This window comes from Perognathus longimembris, chromosome 14 (genome assembly GCF_023159225.1).
Source record: "Perognathus longimembris pacificus isolate PPM17 chromosome 14, ASM2315922v1, whole genome shotgun sequence".
Classification (NCBI taxonomy): Eukaryota; Metazoa; Chordata; class Mammalia; order Rodentia; family Heteromyidae; genus Perognathus; species Perognathus longimembris.
In genome coordinates this window covers 61,154,407-61,169,464 of record NC_063174.1, presented here as the reverse complement: position 1 = coordinate 61,169,464, position 15,058 = coordinate 61,154,407, and the positions used below count along the sequence as shown (strand labels likewise).

General features: G+C 47.2%; 1 protein-coding gene and 1 non-coding gene across 3 annotated transcripts; both read right to left on the bottom strand.

Moving 5' to 3' along the window:
• Positions 1 to 4,549: 4,549 nt before the first annotated feature.
• Eif5 (eukaryotic translation initiation factor 5) lies at positions 4,550 to 12,673 on the bottom strand. 2 transcript variants are annotated; one of them, XM_048362160.1, is made up of 12 exons: positions 12,562 to 12,673; positions 12,244 to 12,437; positions 11,204 to 11,483; positions 11,001 to 11,082; positions 10,541 to 10,713; positions 10,253 to 10,364; positions 9,633 to 9,775; positions 8,971 to 9,132; positions 8,546 to 8,707; positions 8,093 to 8,257; positions 7,362 to 7,496; positions 4,550 to 6,203 (listed from the first exon to the last, which is right to left on the bottom strand). In XM_048362160.1, the coding sequence occupies exons 3-12, from the start codon at positions 11,273 to 11,275 to the stop codon at positions 6,114 to 6,116; spliced, it is 1,296 nt and encodes a 431-aa protein (XP_048218117.1). In that variant the 5' UTR covers positions 11,276 to 11,483; positions 12,244 to 12,437; positions 12,562 to 12,673; the 3' UTR covers positions 4,550 to 6,113. The 2 variants fall into 2 exon arrangements, with proteins under 2 accessions (XP_048218117.1, XP_048218118.1); XM_048362161.1 differs by having other exon boundaries at positions 8,971 to 9,129.
• Positions 9,929 to 10,054, bottom strand: LOC125363697. Its single transcript, XR_007213290.1, has one exon. It is a non-coding gene; the product is annotated as a small nucleolar RNA SNORA28 (small nucleolar RNA).
• Positions 12,674 to 15,058: the final 2,385 nt, after the last annotated feature.

Below are 15,058 nucleotides of genomic sequence, written 5' to 3'. Positions count from 1 at the left end.
TTTTTTTTTTTTTTTTTGCTGGGAAATCACCATGAGCAAAAAAACTCATGAAAGAGCATAAGCCTTAAGCCTCAAAAGCCCTGGTTCCAGCAGACACAAAAATTAAACAGATCTGTCAATTAAGTTGATCCCAGGTATTGTTTGGGATTGTTTGTATGACAAACATATCAGATCTTCAGAACCACTTTATAGTTTCAATATGGAGGAGAAACTGTGTTGGCAATCTGCAGGACTGAGAACTTGCCAAAGGGACATGTATCTGTGCACTCCCTACTTGATTATAAAATTGTCTGGTTGCTCCTTCGGTTGCTTTGAAAAAAGCTTAATTTTCCTACCTAAGAGGTGCATGAATGTATAGCAGTTTGCATATAAGTGCTTCATGTGTGTTTCTCAAAGCTCTAAGGACTAAAGGTATTATTGTTGTTAATATTAAGATAGGGGCTGGGAATATGGCCTAGTGGCAAGAGTGCTTGCCTCGTATACATGAGGCCCTGGGTTCGATTCCTCAGCACCACATATACAGAAAATGGCCAGAAGTGGCGCTGTGGCTCAAGTGGCAGAGTGCTAGCCTTGAGCAAAAAAGAAGCCAGGGACAGTGATCAGGCCCTGAGTTCATGGCCTAGGACTGGCCAAAACAACAACAAAAAAAAACAATATTAAGATAGTGATACCTGATTAATGCTATCTTATATCTGATTATAAATGTGCTATTTAAAAACAAACACAAAAGAAGGCTGGGAAGGTGGCTTAGTGGTAGAGGGCTTGCCTTGCATGCATGAAGCCCTGGTTTCCATTCCTCGGTCCCACATACACAGAAAAAGCTGGAAGTGGCGCTGTGGCTCAAGTGGTAGAGCACTAGCCTTGAGCACAGAGGCTCAAGGACAGAGCCCAGGCAATGAATTCAAGCCAAAGACTGGCAAAACAACACACACACACACACCCAACAGAGTACAAACATACAAAAGCAGGAGAGGATTCTATAGTATTTACTGTATAAACCATACTTCAAAGAGATTTGTGGTATTTTTAAAAATTGGGTCTTTAACTCAGTGCCACATGCTCTCACTTGGCTTTTTCACTAGATTGGCACCACCCACGTGATCCATACCCCTACTTCCCGTAATGTTCTATCATTGCAGCACTTAAGTCGGAACTCATGGTCTAGGCTTGGTAGGCAGATACTCTACCACTTGAACCATACCCCAGACCCAGTCCTGTAATTGATTTTTTTTTTTTTTTTAAACTCAGGGCCTGAGCACTATCCCTGGCTTCTTTTTGCTCAAGGCTAGCACTCTACCACTTGAGCCACAGCATCACTTCTGGCCTTTTCTATGTATGTGGTGCTGGGTAATCGAACCTAGGGCTTTATGTGTATGAAGGCGAGCACTCTTACCACCACTAGTGCATATCCCAGCCACCCCCCCCCTTTTTTTTTTAAACTTTTTTGGCCAGTCCTGGGGCTTGAACTCAGGGCTTGGGTCCTTTCCCTGAGCTTATTTGAGCTCAAGACCAGCACTCTACCACTTGAGCCACAATGCCACTTCCGGGCTTTTCTGACCAATTTACTGCAGATGAGAGTCCCACTTTTGTCCTGCCTGTACTGGTTTCAAACCCCAATCCTTAGATCTCAGCTTCCTAAGTAGCAAGGATTATAGTCCTGAGCCACTGGTGCTCATCTTAGGAGCTTTGTCAGGGCTTGAACTTGGGGCCTGGGTGCTGTTCCTGAGCCTCTTTCTGCTCAAGGCTGGTGTGCTCTACCACTTGAGCCACAGCACTTCTGGTTTTCTGGTGGTTGTTTGGAGAGAAGTCTCACGGACCTTCCTGTCTGGGCTGGCTACCAGCTCTAGTGCTGCTCTTCTGCCACTGTCATCTTCCTTCCTTCCGGATCCACTGTCCTAGACTGTGTGTGACGCTGCAGTCAGATGTGAGCTTGGCCATGGCTTTGGCCCAAGTGTGGTGTACACAGTGGGTCCAGAGGATATGCGATGCATGAACAGGTGGCTCCTTGCTCCCCTCTGGGATTCTCTCAGGGTGCCTCAAACGACTAGACTTTCACCAGCTCCCTTGCCCCACACTTACTCCCAAGAGCCATATAGCTGCTGTTACCTTACCTTCACCTTGTTGCCACTCCAAAAATCAAAATGTTCTCTCCCCTATCGGTACCCTGGAGACCAGAAGTCTATGAGGAATTGTCTTTTTTTTTTTTTTTTGGCCAGTCCTGGGCCTTGGACTCAGGGCCTGAGCACTGTCCCTGGCTTCTTCCCGCTCAAGGCTAGCACTCTGCCACGTGAGCCACAGCGCCGCTTCTGGCCGTTTTCTGTATATGTGGTGCTGGGGAATCGAACCTAGGGCCTCGTGTATCCGAGGCAGGCACTCTTGCCACTAGGCTATATCCCCAGCCCAGGAATTGTCTTTTAACCATATGGGTCATGCTGTTGAGCCTACGACCGCTTTTTCTGGAAAATGCTAACTCAAATCTTTGGCCAGCAGCCCAATCTACTTTGAAAGGATCCCTCTTTGCCCAGGCAGGCTGACTTCCTCTTGTGATTGGTCCCTGGGGCCACAAGGCCACCAACTGTCAGCTTTCGGCCCTACTTGTCCTACGCAAGTGACACACAAGGCCAGAGTAAAAGGCTCCAGCTATGTCTGTTGGCCAGGCCTCTGCTTGCCTAGGCCTCCACAAATCGGTTATAGGTTAAGACTGGCTGTGGCTTTTTGCAGTTATTAAAAGGGAACCCAAGAGGACATGGCTTGGTCTATCACTGCGGGTTGTACTGCTGATGGCAATCACTTTTGGGACATTAGTTACTTGAGGCAGAGAAAATAGTTTGCAACTTCATAGCCAGGAGTAGCTTTCCTTTGTTTCCTACTGCCTTTGCCTGGCTTTGGGGCACCTGCCCCACCTACACTACAGGTCTTAGCACATCTTCAAGACCCAAGTTTCCATCCTCAGCCAGGCATCTCCTCCTCTTTATCAATGCATGTTTCTCAGTAGGATTTTTAATGCATGTCCTGTTAGAAAATGATTATTTTCCAGGAAAGCCCTTGCCAGCTAGAACCCAGCTTCAACTCTAAAGGCCCAGTATTTTCTATAGAATAACCAAAAGGCAGGTACTGAGCTAATCCCTGCCTTATCTTGGGACTATCTGTACCCCGTATTCCTCATTACCACATAGAAAGAGCCAGAAATGGTGTTGTGGCAAGTGGTACAGCCCTAGCCTTGAGCAAAAGCAGCTCAGGGGCAGCAGCATCCAGGCTGTTCAAGAAAAAAAAAAAAAACATGCCAGGAAGTGGTAGTTCATGCCTGTAATTCTGGCTATTCAGAAGGCTGAGATTCAATCCCAAGCCAGGCTAGAAAAGTCCATGAGACTTCAAGTCCCAGCATTAGAGACACGGTTCCTCAAAATGGAGGAAGCACATGGTGGCCTGCCATAGATGAGGAAGAGGAGCACAAGGCACAGTTCCTGGTACTCGACTACTCTTAACTGCAATGTTCAAAACTCATCTGCTTAAGTCTGAGACTTATCTAATAAACCACCAAAAAAGCACAAAGTTGCTGTAGCTCAAGTAGTCAAGTGCTAGCCTTAAGCATGAGTTCAGGGACAGTACTTGCATACCTACAAAAATGGCAGGGAGGGGAAACTGTCCAAGACAATATAGTGTTATGGGCACTATAATCACTGTAGGATACAGCAGAGCTGTGCTAATACAAAACACTTAAGCCAGGTGCCCATGGCTCATGTCTGTAATCCTAGCTACGTACTTACTGAGGATAATGGCAGAAAAGTCCCTTAGATTCTTAGCTCCAACCACCAAAAAACTGGAGGTGGCACTGTGGTTCAAAGTGGTAGAGTGAAAGAAGAAAAAAAAACAAAAAACCAAAGTGGTAGAGTGCTAGCCTTGAGCAAAAAGAGCCAAGAAAGTGCCCAAGGCCCTGACAAGCCCCACCGCCAATTATTAAAAAAAAAAAAAGTCACATTTGACTAGATAAAAAAGCAAGGGTTGCTTAGAGTTCTTCAATATAACCACTTTGCATAAGTCAGACAAGTGTTGCTTCAGGATATCCAACACAAGTCCAAAGCAGTAGCTACAAAACAGCTTTGATCTCATTATAAAATGAAAAGTTAATTTTAATATTAAAGCAGAGACAAAATATCATTTTAACATTGTTTTAATCAAGTAATGTAGCTGTTTGAAACAGAAATTTTAAGACAATAGAGCAAAACGAAGGATTACTCTATTAGGAGAACCTCTAAATAAAATCCCGATTGTGTGAATTTGAATTTCCACTGAAATTTGGCACCAGACTTAACACTAGTTGAACCCCAAACCCCTTCCTTAGAGAAGCTCTGAAAATTTCAACCAACACTCTCAATAATTATAGCAAACAGGCCCTGCTGCAAAGAACTTCAAGCCTAGAGGTATGTGAGTTTGCAAAACTTCCTTTTTTGCTGTGCCATAGCATATTCGCTCTGGGTTTATATATGGTTCCTGCTCCAAGCTCTCCACAGACTATCTCAAGGCAGATGAAGATAATTATTTCCCCAAACAAGATTGCTAGGATTTAATTCCTGTTAAGTATCAAGCTAACAAGGTTTTTATTTTTTATCAAATGTTTGTATAATTTCAATGTGAAAAAATTTTACATACATTTACTATTAAGTCTCAATCTGGGAGATGGGAGACAAAGGAATAAGTAAATAATATGAGCCAGTGCCTAACGCAAAATTAAACACACGGACCCTTCAAAAGTCTCAGAATGCACTTTTTGTGGGAAGTTTTTACCTTTAAGATGGTATAGTTAGAACCCTTATCAAATGAGTTAACATCAGCTAATAAACAATTCTTCTAGTTATGTCTAAGAGCCTGCATGGGCTTTCCAGGTAAGCTATCCCACTATCCACCACCCAGACTTCTCAGGTGTCCAGACATGGCCAATGCGAAGTAAAAAATATCCCAAGTCACACACCAAAATACAGAGTTTGACTGAGAAGTATGATTTCAACTTTTGCTGAGACCTTTTTTTTTGGGGGGGAGGGGGAGGGAAATCAAGCTTAAAACACAGTAACACTTATTTTGGCAAGATAGCAACAAAAACCTAAGAGCATAGCTATACGTCCAATGTAAAAGGCATTAAAGAATAAACCATAATATCAGGGGAAAAAAAACACAACACAAAATGCAGTATGTCTAAACATTCTGAAATTATAATTTAGGGGTAAAAGCTGGAAAAAAAAAACCTGCTACAGATTAAGTGCACCTTCTTTCCTGTTTCTCCCAAATAAAATCAGTTTACTATTTAATTAAACCTCAAAGTTTTAAGTTTTCTCTCAGTACAAAGCAACCACTACATACACATAAAATACTTATTTGTTAATCTAATAATTTCCCTGGCTCATCCAACGTGCAATGCACATGACTCCAAATACTACAATTTGGGGCAAGTATACATGAACTGAAAATCACAAGTTCAAATCTTTACAACTTGTTCTTAAATTTATAGGACACGCAAGTCATTTTTACTTCAGTAAGATGTTGCACTGTCATCTGATTATCAGATTGTTTTAGTATAAAAGACTATCGAGATGCCAATTCAAAGGGATTAAAGATAAAACTTTAAGAAGTTCTCTATTTCTTAATGGCTGTATAAGATCATTACAAGCAAATATGTGTTTATATCCTGCTGAAGACTTTGATACAGTCTCAGCACATAACATTTGCCAGGCTCCAGAGACCTATCAGATTCAATGATAGCATAACATTTTAAAAAGGAGCCAGTGACTTCAGGATAAGCCATTAAGAGCCCAAAATCTGAATGAACAAAATCAAATCTTTATTTATAACTGTATAAATGTGATCCAAATGTGTCCACCACTAGTTTTCCGAAAGAAACATGCTATAAATAAGCAAACTACATCTGCTCACTGGTGTGTATGGACTCCCTAGATGTCTCATTGGGCTTAATTACAGACCACTCACAGTAATATATTTTTAGTATAAAGTGTAGCATGATGTTAAGCCATTTAGCTTTTGCACATACATGTTGCACTTCTGGCTGATAATGGAGAAAAATTTGCAGCATTACACTGTTAAGCTAAGTTGCATCCATTCTTTTAAATGGCATCAATATCAATGTCATCATCCTTGTTGTCAGACTTCACAGTTTCAACTTTTGGTACACTGGCAGTCTTCGAATACACCACCTGGTAAATAAGTAATTTATTAGTTGTATGCCTTTGCCCAAACATATCTGTATATGTGGCTCCTGGTGGTTCATGCCTGTAATCCTAGGAACTCAGGAGTCTTGAGATCTAGGCAGGCACACAAGTCCCCAAGATTCCATCTTAAAAACAACCAGCAAAAGAAAGCCAAGCTGGAATTACTCAAAAGTGTTAGAACAGGAGCTGAGAATGTGGCTCAGTAGTAGAGTGCTTGCCTGGCCCTGGCTTTCGATTCCTCAGTATCACATAAAATAGAAAAAGCCACAAGTGGAACTGTGACTGAAATGGAAGAGCAAAGAAGCCAGGGACAGTGCCCAAGCCCTGAGTTCAAGCCCCAAGACTGGCAAGAAAAAAAAAGTGGTAGAACATTACTCAAGAAATACAAAAAGGGGCTGGGAATATGGCCTAGTGGCAAGAGCGCTCGCCTCGTATACATGAAGCCCTGGGTTTGATTCCTCAGCACCACATATACAGAAAACGGCCAGAAGTGGCGCTGTGGCTCAAGTGGCAGAGTGCTAGCCTTGAGCAAAAAGCCAGGGACAGTGCTCAGGCCCTGAGTCCAAGCCCCAGGACTGGCCAAAAAAACAAAACAAAACAAAAAAAGCCTTGAGTTGAAATCTTAGTATACCCTGCCTCCCCACACCTTTCCTGGCCATCAAGTAAGTCACAAATGAGAAAACCTATAGATTTACCAATAAACAAAACCCCCTCCCCAAATTTCCTGGTAACCTTTACTTTATACCTTTAGTATACCCTCCCCCCACCAAGTTATGGTCTCCAGTCTGATATCTGGAGGCAGATTCAACTTTTTGCTGATCTCAATCTTCCCAATTAGTTGGCATTACAGGCATGAGCCACAACATTTGGCCTCTATTAATTATTTTTCCAGGGCTAGGGATATAGCTCAGAGGTATAGAACAGTTTCTTGTTACACAGGCCCCAGTTGAACCCTAGCATCGCACAAAGGACAATAACCCCCCAACCCCCAAATTTCTTCTTACCACTGATTTCCCAAACAGATATCATAATTTATGCATTTTAAATCTTAAAGTTACAATTGCTCCCAAGTGTTACTTTGTACAGCTGCTCACGATCTTTTAACCTCACCTATTGCCCATACTACTTAAGTGCAGTGTTTACCTCAATGTTTTCATCTTCATCATCTTCTTCACCACCAGAAGATTCTTCCTCTGCCTCCTTCAACCATTTTATAAATGGCTCTGCTTTGACACGAATCTCTTTGGCAAGTTCTTTTGAGACATATTTCTTAGAGGCCTAAAAAAGTTAAGAAGTTCAGGGCTGGGGATATGGCCTAGTGGCAAGAGAGCTTGCCTCCCATACATGAAGCCCTAGGTTCGATTCCCCAGCACCACGTATACAGAAAATGGCCAGAAGTGGCGCTGTGGCCCAAGTGGCAGAGTGCTAGCCTTGAGCAAAAAGAAGCCAGGGACAGTGCTCAGGCCCTGAGTCCAAGGCCCATGACTGGCAAACAAAAACAAAAGTTAAGAAGTTCAAAACAAGCACTTAAGGATAACTCAATGCAGACAAGAAATAAGCTATTAGGCTGGGCGCTGGTGGCTCACGCCTATAATCCTAGCTACTCAGGGGGCTCGAGATTTGAGGGTTGTGCTCTGAAGCCAACACAGACTCTTATCCAGACTCTGATCTCCAATTAATCACAGAAAGTGCTGGGAAGTGGTGCTGTGGCTCAAGTGGTAGGTAAAGCGCTCACCTTTAGGAAAAGGAGCCCAGAGACAGCACAAAGGCCCAGAGTTGAGGCCCGGTGAATGGGAAAACGGAAAAAAAATAAAAATGAGGTATTAGGAATTACTAGTATTGAGTATTGAAATAAGTTACTATGTACTCCTCACCTTTTCTGACCAGCTGATGATGACCTCCTCTTCTAATAGGTCTGCATCATACATCTCCTTCAAGATATGTGGAATCTTGGAGATGAGCTGAGCTTGATGCATTGCTACCACACACTCCAAACCATGAAGAAGGTACCGCTGCGCCTTTTTGTTGTTGTGACAAAACTGCAAAAAAAAAAAAAAAAATTAAACTTTTGTATAAGCTTAAAGTTAACATTGTATTCGCCAAGTATGTTTTCTTAAAGTTTGTATGGCTCATACAAAAGTTCTAGAAGATCAGTGCAGAGATTCTCACAGTACTTATCACTGAGGGCCGGCTTACATCATTTACAGGCATTTTAAGATGGATCAGTTATTTTTTTTTTCCAGGATAACATTGAATGAGGAAAAGATGTGTAAAGTGGCAAAAAGGTCAGCCATAATCTCATCTACGAGTACATCAACGTTGCTTACTCTTAGGAAATGGCGCCTGTATTTCTTAATTTGTTCTCTAATCTTCTCATTAAAAAGAACTTCAGTCAGAACAAGAGGACCCATGGCTTTCACATCTAGTCTTTCTGCTTCGGCAACTATTTCTTTGTCAGATGAGTCAATGATACCCTCTTCTTTCTTTTTCTAAAAAAACAAAAACAGGTAAGTACATCTTAGCAGACTGGAGATTATCTTCCTAATTTATTTCTTTTTTCCTAATTTGTGATTTCTAAATGACATATACTTGCTAGCCATAAAGACTGCCTGAAACTACCTCCCAAAAACATGTCGAATTATAAAAAGGGAAAATAAGCCTTGTATACTCAAAGTTAACAAATACCGAAGTGAAATAACCAAAAGGCTGAAAGACGTGGTAAGTTCACTCTTATATCAAGCAAATATTTCACCTTAACAAAATCAAACAGGATATTGACACGCTCTTCTATGGTTCTTTCCAAATCATCGCTGAGTGTCAGAACTTTTGCATGGTCACTGATTTCATCCATTCTGCGCCTTTGAGCTTCCTCAGTTGTATCTTCCCCCCAATCATCATCTTCCTCTTCTTCCTGCTAACAAAAACAAACACAGGGGCTGGGAATGTGTCTTAGCGGTAGAGTGCTTGCCTACTAGCATGCATGAAGCTGGGGGTTCGATTTCTCAGTACCACATAAGCAGAAGCAACCAGAAGTAGCGCTGTGGCTCAAGTGGTAGAGTGCTAGCCTTAAGCAAAAGAAGCTCAGGGACAGTGCTCAGGCCCCAAGTTCAAGCCCCAGGACTGGCCAAAAAACAAACAATAACTAAAAAAAAAAAACCCACTTTTGGTCAAAGGTCATATATATATATATATATATATATATATATATATATATATATATATGTGGTTTGTCAAGTTGACAGTAAGTCCATTATAGATTTGATTTACCTTAACTCACGCAACCAACAGTAAATAGTTCCAAAATACTGTTGTGATATTCACCCATCTGGTTTTATTATGTCTACCCACCTGAATGAAATGCCAGATACCTCACACAACTTCTGAGCCCACCAAGCCTGTGAACCTTGCACTTACCACAGCATGTGGAGGAGGACTGATTTCATTTGGTGGTGGAGGTGGTGGTGTCTCACTGCTGGATACAGAGCCATTTTCCTTGTCCTTGCCCTTTCTGTTTTTCTTTTCCTTTTCTTTCTTTCCTGTACCACTGTCACTATTCTCTACGGGGAAATGTAGAGAGGGTTACAAAAAAAAATATGCAGCAACAAAGTACTAGCAGTATTTAAACAACTGAGGGTAAGAAAGCTCAAGTGGTAGATGGCCCTCACCACTTAAAATAATGCATCTCAACTCAATTTTATTCAAGTTAGAGTACTGTTTAAGTCTATATAACGGCTTGTCTCACGGAAGAGAGAACACCGGAATAGGTTAGACTTTCTTATTATAGCAAGCTCAAATTGTGCCAGATAGTTTTGATTATCTACCACAGAGTGTTGCTTGCAGTGCTCTAATGCCAATGAAGCTTAATGAGGCAATTCTAATTTACCAAACAATAGCAGCAGATTCTTCCGTGGGTTCCCATCATAATCTGTTTTACAGTAAACTATCCCAAGCTAATGTAACAAATCCTACTACTTCTGTTTCCAACAATCAGCTGCTTTATGTTAAGACCTCACAAGTTCATTATGAAGACTTACCAGGTGGGTTCTTGAGAATGAATGTGCAGAGTTTATGATGTGTGTCGAGCATGCCTCGATAGCCACAGGCTTTACAAGAATTACCTATTGTTTGCTTCTTTGGATTGACATGCTGCCAAGAAAGCAAAAAGTCATCAATAATCTACGATGACAATTCTTTATGAAACAAACGTAGAAAAGACATCTGAAACGCTAACTTTGCATACAAATTTTATTCCATACTGGCAATACTTCCCATCACAAAAGATACGCTTTCCCTTTACTAAAAAAAACCTCAAATGCACTCACCAGATCTGTTTCAGGATTCTCACACTCTGGACAGAGAACAAATTTTTTAATGAATCCATCCAACATGTCCTGCAGCTTATTCGCCTCATGAGATCCATTGACAATGTAACGGTCATTCTTAACATCAAACTGGGTCTGTGCTCCCAGCTCACAACCAAAATATTTGGTGGGATCTATTTGAAGAAAAGGTTTGTCTCAATAATAATTAACAAATGCCTGCCTCTGCAACCAAATTTATGCAAAACTGGTCTTGTTTTAAAATGATGGGGCTCATGAAATTTGTTGGTTTGGTAGTGTAGTGAATTTATGGCAGCAACCAAACAAGTCACTTAAAAGTCCAAGGCTGCAACACTTAATCCTTAAAGTATAATCCAGACAAAATTTACAGTAAAGCTCAAAGATTTGTCAAGATTATTTCTGTAATATACCTGTTCAGGCTTCTCCAAGAAGCTTTACTTACACGTTGGAGGCCGATTAAGCGCCTTTGCAACGTCAACCATGTTGACTATAACTGTCTTGATTCCATTTCCTTTGCCCTCAACCTAAAGAAAATAAGAATTTTAGTTTCATTGCGCCTTCCCGGTGGGTGCAATCTCGCAACACTCTCAACGCTGGTCAAAGCGCTAGGGACCGAGGTGCGGGCACAATGAAGACTGGCCTTACCTTGGCAATCAGACGGGGCATCTTGTAGCGATAGAACTGGTCCGACACACTGCGGTTGACGTTGACAGACATTTTGGCTTATTAGTGGCTTTATCAATAAGATGAAGAGATCTTTGATTGCAACTTTTTGGTATCTTCTGTCTGGAGAAGAAGGGATGACATAAACGACTGCAAGAGTTCTCGGTCTCTGACATGAAAAAATTTTCGCCGCTGAGGCTGTGAGCTTCTTGCTTGTATGCTATGTTTCCCCAATACAGGTACCAATGGCTGCGCAACAGCTCTGAAAGAGAAAGAGAAGAACACACGCTACTGTCCCCGCAGGCTCAACATCCTGGCCCGGGATGTCCCCACCGGGTCCATGGTTAACACGGCTGGATTGCAAAGCGGCGGGGCTGCGCGGAGCAGGTGACAGTCTCGGGTAACAGGCCTCCATCTTGGCCGCGCCGGCGGGGGAACGCCTGACTCGCCCGCACCCCGCGGCCTGCGCGGCGCAGGGTCCGTCGCCCCGCACGCCCCGCACGTCACGGGGTGAGCGCGTCCTAACTGCCGGGGTGGGAGGTGGGGGGGGACTGGGGGGGGGGGGACGGGTGAGGACGCGGACGCCGGCCGCGGAGCCCCGGCCCGGACGGCGGTCCACTTCCCCCAGCCCTACCTCCCCCATCCGCCGTCGGGGGACGCGGGCCAACGGCGACGCGAGGGCGGCCCGGCCTGCTTCACCGCGGCGGCGGGCCCACGCCGAGCGCCATCCGCCCCGCCGGAGCGCGCGGGGACGCCGCTCCGGCCGCGCCCGGCCGCCCCGCGCTCGCTGGCGGCGCGCGGCCCCGACCTTCGCCCCGGTCCCCATGGCTACGCGGCGGCGGGCGCCCCTCGCCGCGCCGCGGGCGCCGTGACTCACAAACGCGCCCCGGGCCTGACTCAGCCGCACGCCGGGGCGCGCGCGCGCTCGCCGCCCCCCCCCCCAAACTGCGCCACACGCGCGGCGGGTCACGCGGCCGCGCCGCCATCTTGTCGCCGCCATGGCCCGCCGTCCGCCGACTCACCGTTTTCGTCAAATAAAGACATAAACCCAACGCGGCTCGCCCGGGACTGGGAGGAAGAGGCGCTGGAATCCGGGTCCGGAGCGGCGGGGCGGGCGGCGAGCGGAGGGGCGGCCGGGCAGGTGCCGCCGCCGAGCAGCGGGAGGGGCTGTCCCTGCGACGTCCGCGTCCACACCGGCAGCGCCGAGCCTGGCGACCTGGCGGGGACACGGCCGTGAGCCGCGGGCGGCCGGGCGGCGCCTGCCCCCGCCGGCGGCCCGCGGGGAGGAGGGGCGGGGAGCGCTGGGCAGGGGCGCGGGCCGCCGCCCCCCGCGGACTCACCTCTGGAATGTTCTCGCTCTGACTGAACAACGCCGCCGCCGCGCTCAAGCTACCCTCGGCCCCGGCGCCCGCCCCCCGCCGCGGCCCGTACTGCCCATTGGTCGGGGGCCCCGCTGACGTCGCTCCTCATTGGCCCGCACTCCGCGTCAATCCGGCGTGTCCCCGCCCCCCAGCTTCCTGGGGCTCCACTGGCGGCTCCGGCCCGCCCCCTCCCCCCCATCCCGGGTCCGGCTTCCTCCTCCTCCCCCTCCCCTCCCCCGCCCTTCCCAGAGGTCTCCGCGGTATCGCGACAGCGAAGCCGGGCCCTCGGATCGGGCGCTCCGGGAAGATGGCGGTTGCTCCCTCCCCCCGCAGGGCGGGGCCTGGCCCGGGCGTCGCGGGGACTCCCGGCGCGCCCGCCGCCGCCAAGCTCCGGTTTCCCGGGCGGGCCGGAGGCGGCCGGGTGCGCGCCCCGCCCTGCCCGGTCTCGGGGCCCGTCCTCCCGGTGCCGCCCGGCCGCGACGCCGCCCGCGGCCCGGGACGCCCAGCGCCCGAGGCTTCCCGTTTCCCAAAGCGGAAACGCGGCTGCGGCGTGCGGCCGAGCCCCGGGAGCGCGTGGCGGGGCGCCGCGGGGCCGGGAAGAGCCGCCCTCGCCCCGGGCCCGCCGCGTCGGGGCTCCGGACCCGGCCCGGCCGGCGACCCCGGAACCCGGGGCAGGTGCCCCCCTGCGAGCCCCTCGCCTTCCACCCCCGCGGAAGCCCAGCTCACTTGTGAAGGTGGCGGCGGGGCGCTCCAGCCTCCGCCCGGCCCTGCAGACCCGCGCGAGGGTGGCCGAGCCCGGTCCGGCCCGCAGTCCCGCGACGGCGCCGGGCCGGGGCGCAGCCCGGGGGCTGACAGGGGCTGCCCTTTGTTCTACATAGGTCGAAGTTGCCAGGAGGCGACGAGTCCAAGATCTGTGGGTTTTGATGGAAACACAAGATGACTCCTCCACGATCCCCACACTACAAGCTATTTGCACATTCACAGTGGCCGTGGGGAGAGTCAATCCAAGGCGGTAGGCAGCGTGAGGTGATTTGCGAGGTGCCCCCCACCCCCGGGTATGTAGGTGTTGAGATGAGTGCATTTCGCCTAGCTGTCCCCCGGCTCACCTCAGCCCCGGGGAGGGATGGCCTCCCTCTTGCACCGCGGAGCATGACTTAGCAGTATTGAAACGTGGCGTGTTCTGCTTGAGTCCCCATGAATGGCATTGGAAACTTGGGAAAACTGGTTGTGAAACTAGTCTGAGATAGAGGCTTCCCTCAGGAAAGTACAGAGTGATTCCTTTTTTCAGTTTGCACTAGCCCGGCGCTGGTGGCTGACGCCTGTAATCCTAGCTACTCAGGAAAGCTATGATCGGAGGACTGCTTTTCAAAGCCAGCTGGGAGAGAAAAGTTCCCAGGACAGTCTTCTCTCCACATAACCACTCAGAAACTGGAAGTGGTGGCGTGGCTCAAGTGGTAGAGCCCTGAGCACAGAGACGGAGCCCGCCCTCAGGCCTCCAGTTCAAGCCCCAAGGTAACAACAAAAAAAAGCCAGCCAGGTGCTGGTGCTGGCTCATGCCTCTCATGCCTGTACTCCTACTTACTCAAGATGAGTACAAGCCTGAACCGCCAGGGCCCCGGCTGCCTTAACTTTCTTAGTATTTTTGTCTTGCTGATCCCGGGGCTTGAACTCTCAGCCTGGACGCTGTCCCTGAGCTCTTCAGCCCAAGGCTTAACGCTCTAACACTTGAGCCATAGTGCCACTTCTAGTTTTCTGGTGGTGAATTCTGGTGGTCACAGGCTTTCCTGCCCCAGCTGGCTTTTGAACCTCTAGTCTGGGATTCCAGCCGCCTCCTAAGTAGCTAGGATTAGTGTATGTTTTATTCACTTCAGTGTAATCACGAGCAACCTTTCAGAACTACTCTCTATCATACTGTTGTCAATGATAAAAAAAAAAAATGGTAGTCCTCCAAATAATTTTATCTATTTCTTGGATTCTGGGGAATTTTTATTCTGATTTTACAAATACATAAATTGAGGCTGAATGGAAAAAAAATGTTTATCCAAAATCATATTCCCAGTAAACAGCAGAGCTAGGATTTAAACCAGATCCTTCTGATCCTAGAGCCTCTCAAGTGTTATGTGTTACATCCTGTCCAGAGAAATATGAATATAAATTCCATTATGAAGTTTACATATCTATTTCATTAATAATCTTGTCAGTGGTGTTGATATGCCCATATTTTTACAGATGAGGACAGACTCAGGAAGGTTAAACAATTTTCCCCAGTCACCTGTTTAATAAATAGTGGACAGTGTTTGAACTCCAGTTTGTTTGACGCCAAGCTTATTGCACAATTCCACCTCCCCTTTCTGTCCCCACCTCATTTGGCTGTGTTATTTCTGTCAGGTACTCACAGGTTGTTAAGGACACTCGGTGCTTATGAAATCCTTGTTGAGTGAGCGCATGCATTGTTCATCTCAGCACATATCCGGGA

What these genes read in the sequence shown, in the direction of transcription:
- Eif5 (XM_048362160.1), bottom strand. Translation starts at nt 11,275, where the DNA reads ATGTCTGTCAACGTCAACCGCAGTGTGTCGGACCAGTTCTATCGCTAC. An exon ending in TGCCCCGTCTGATTGCCAAG is followed by an intron (nt 11,083 to 11,203) that starts GTAAGGCCAGTC and finishes TATTTTCTTTAG; the next exon opens with GTTGAGGGCAAAGGAAATGG. An exon ending in ATGAAGATGAAAACATTGAG is followed by an intron (nt 6,204 to 7,361) that starts GTAAACACTGCA and finishes CTTATTTACCAG; the next exon opens with GTGGTGTATTCGAAGACTGC.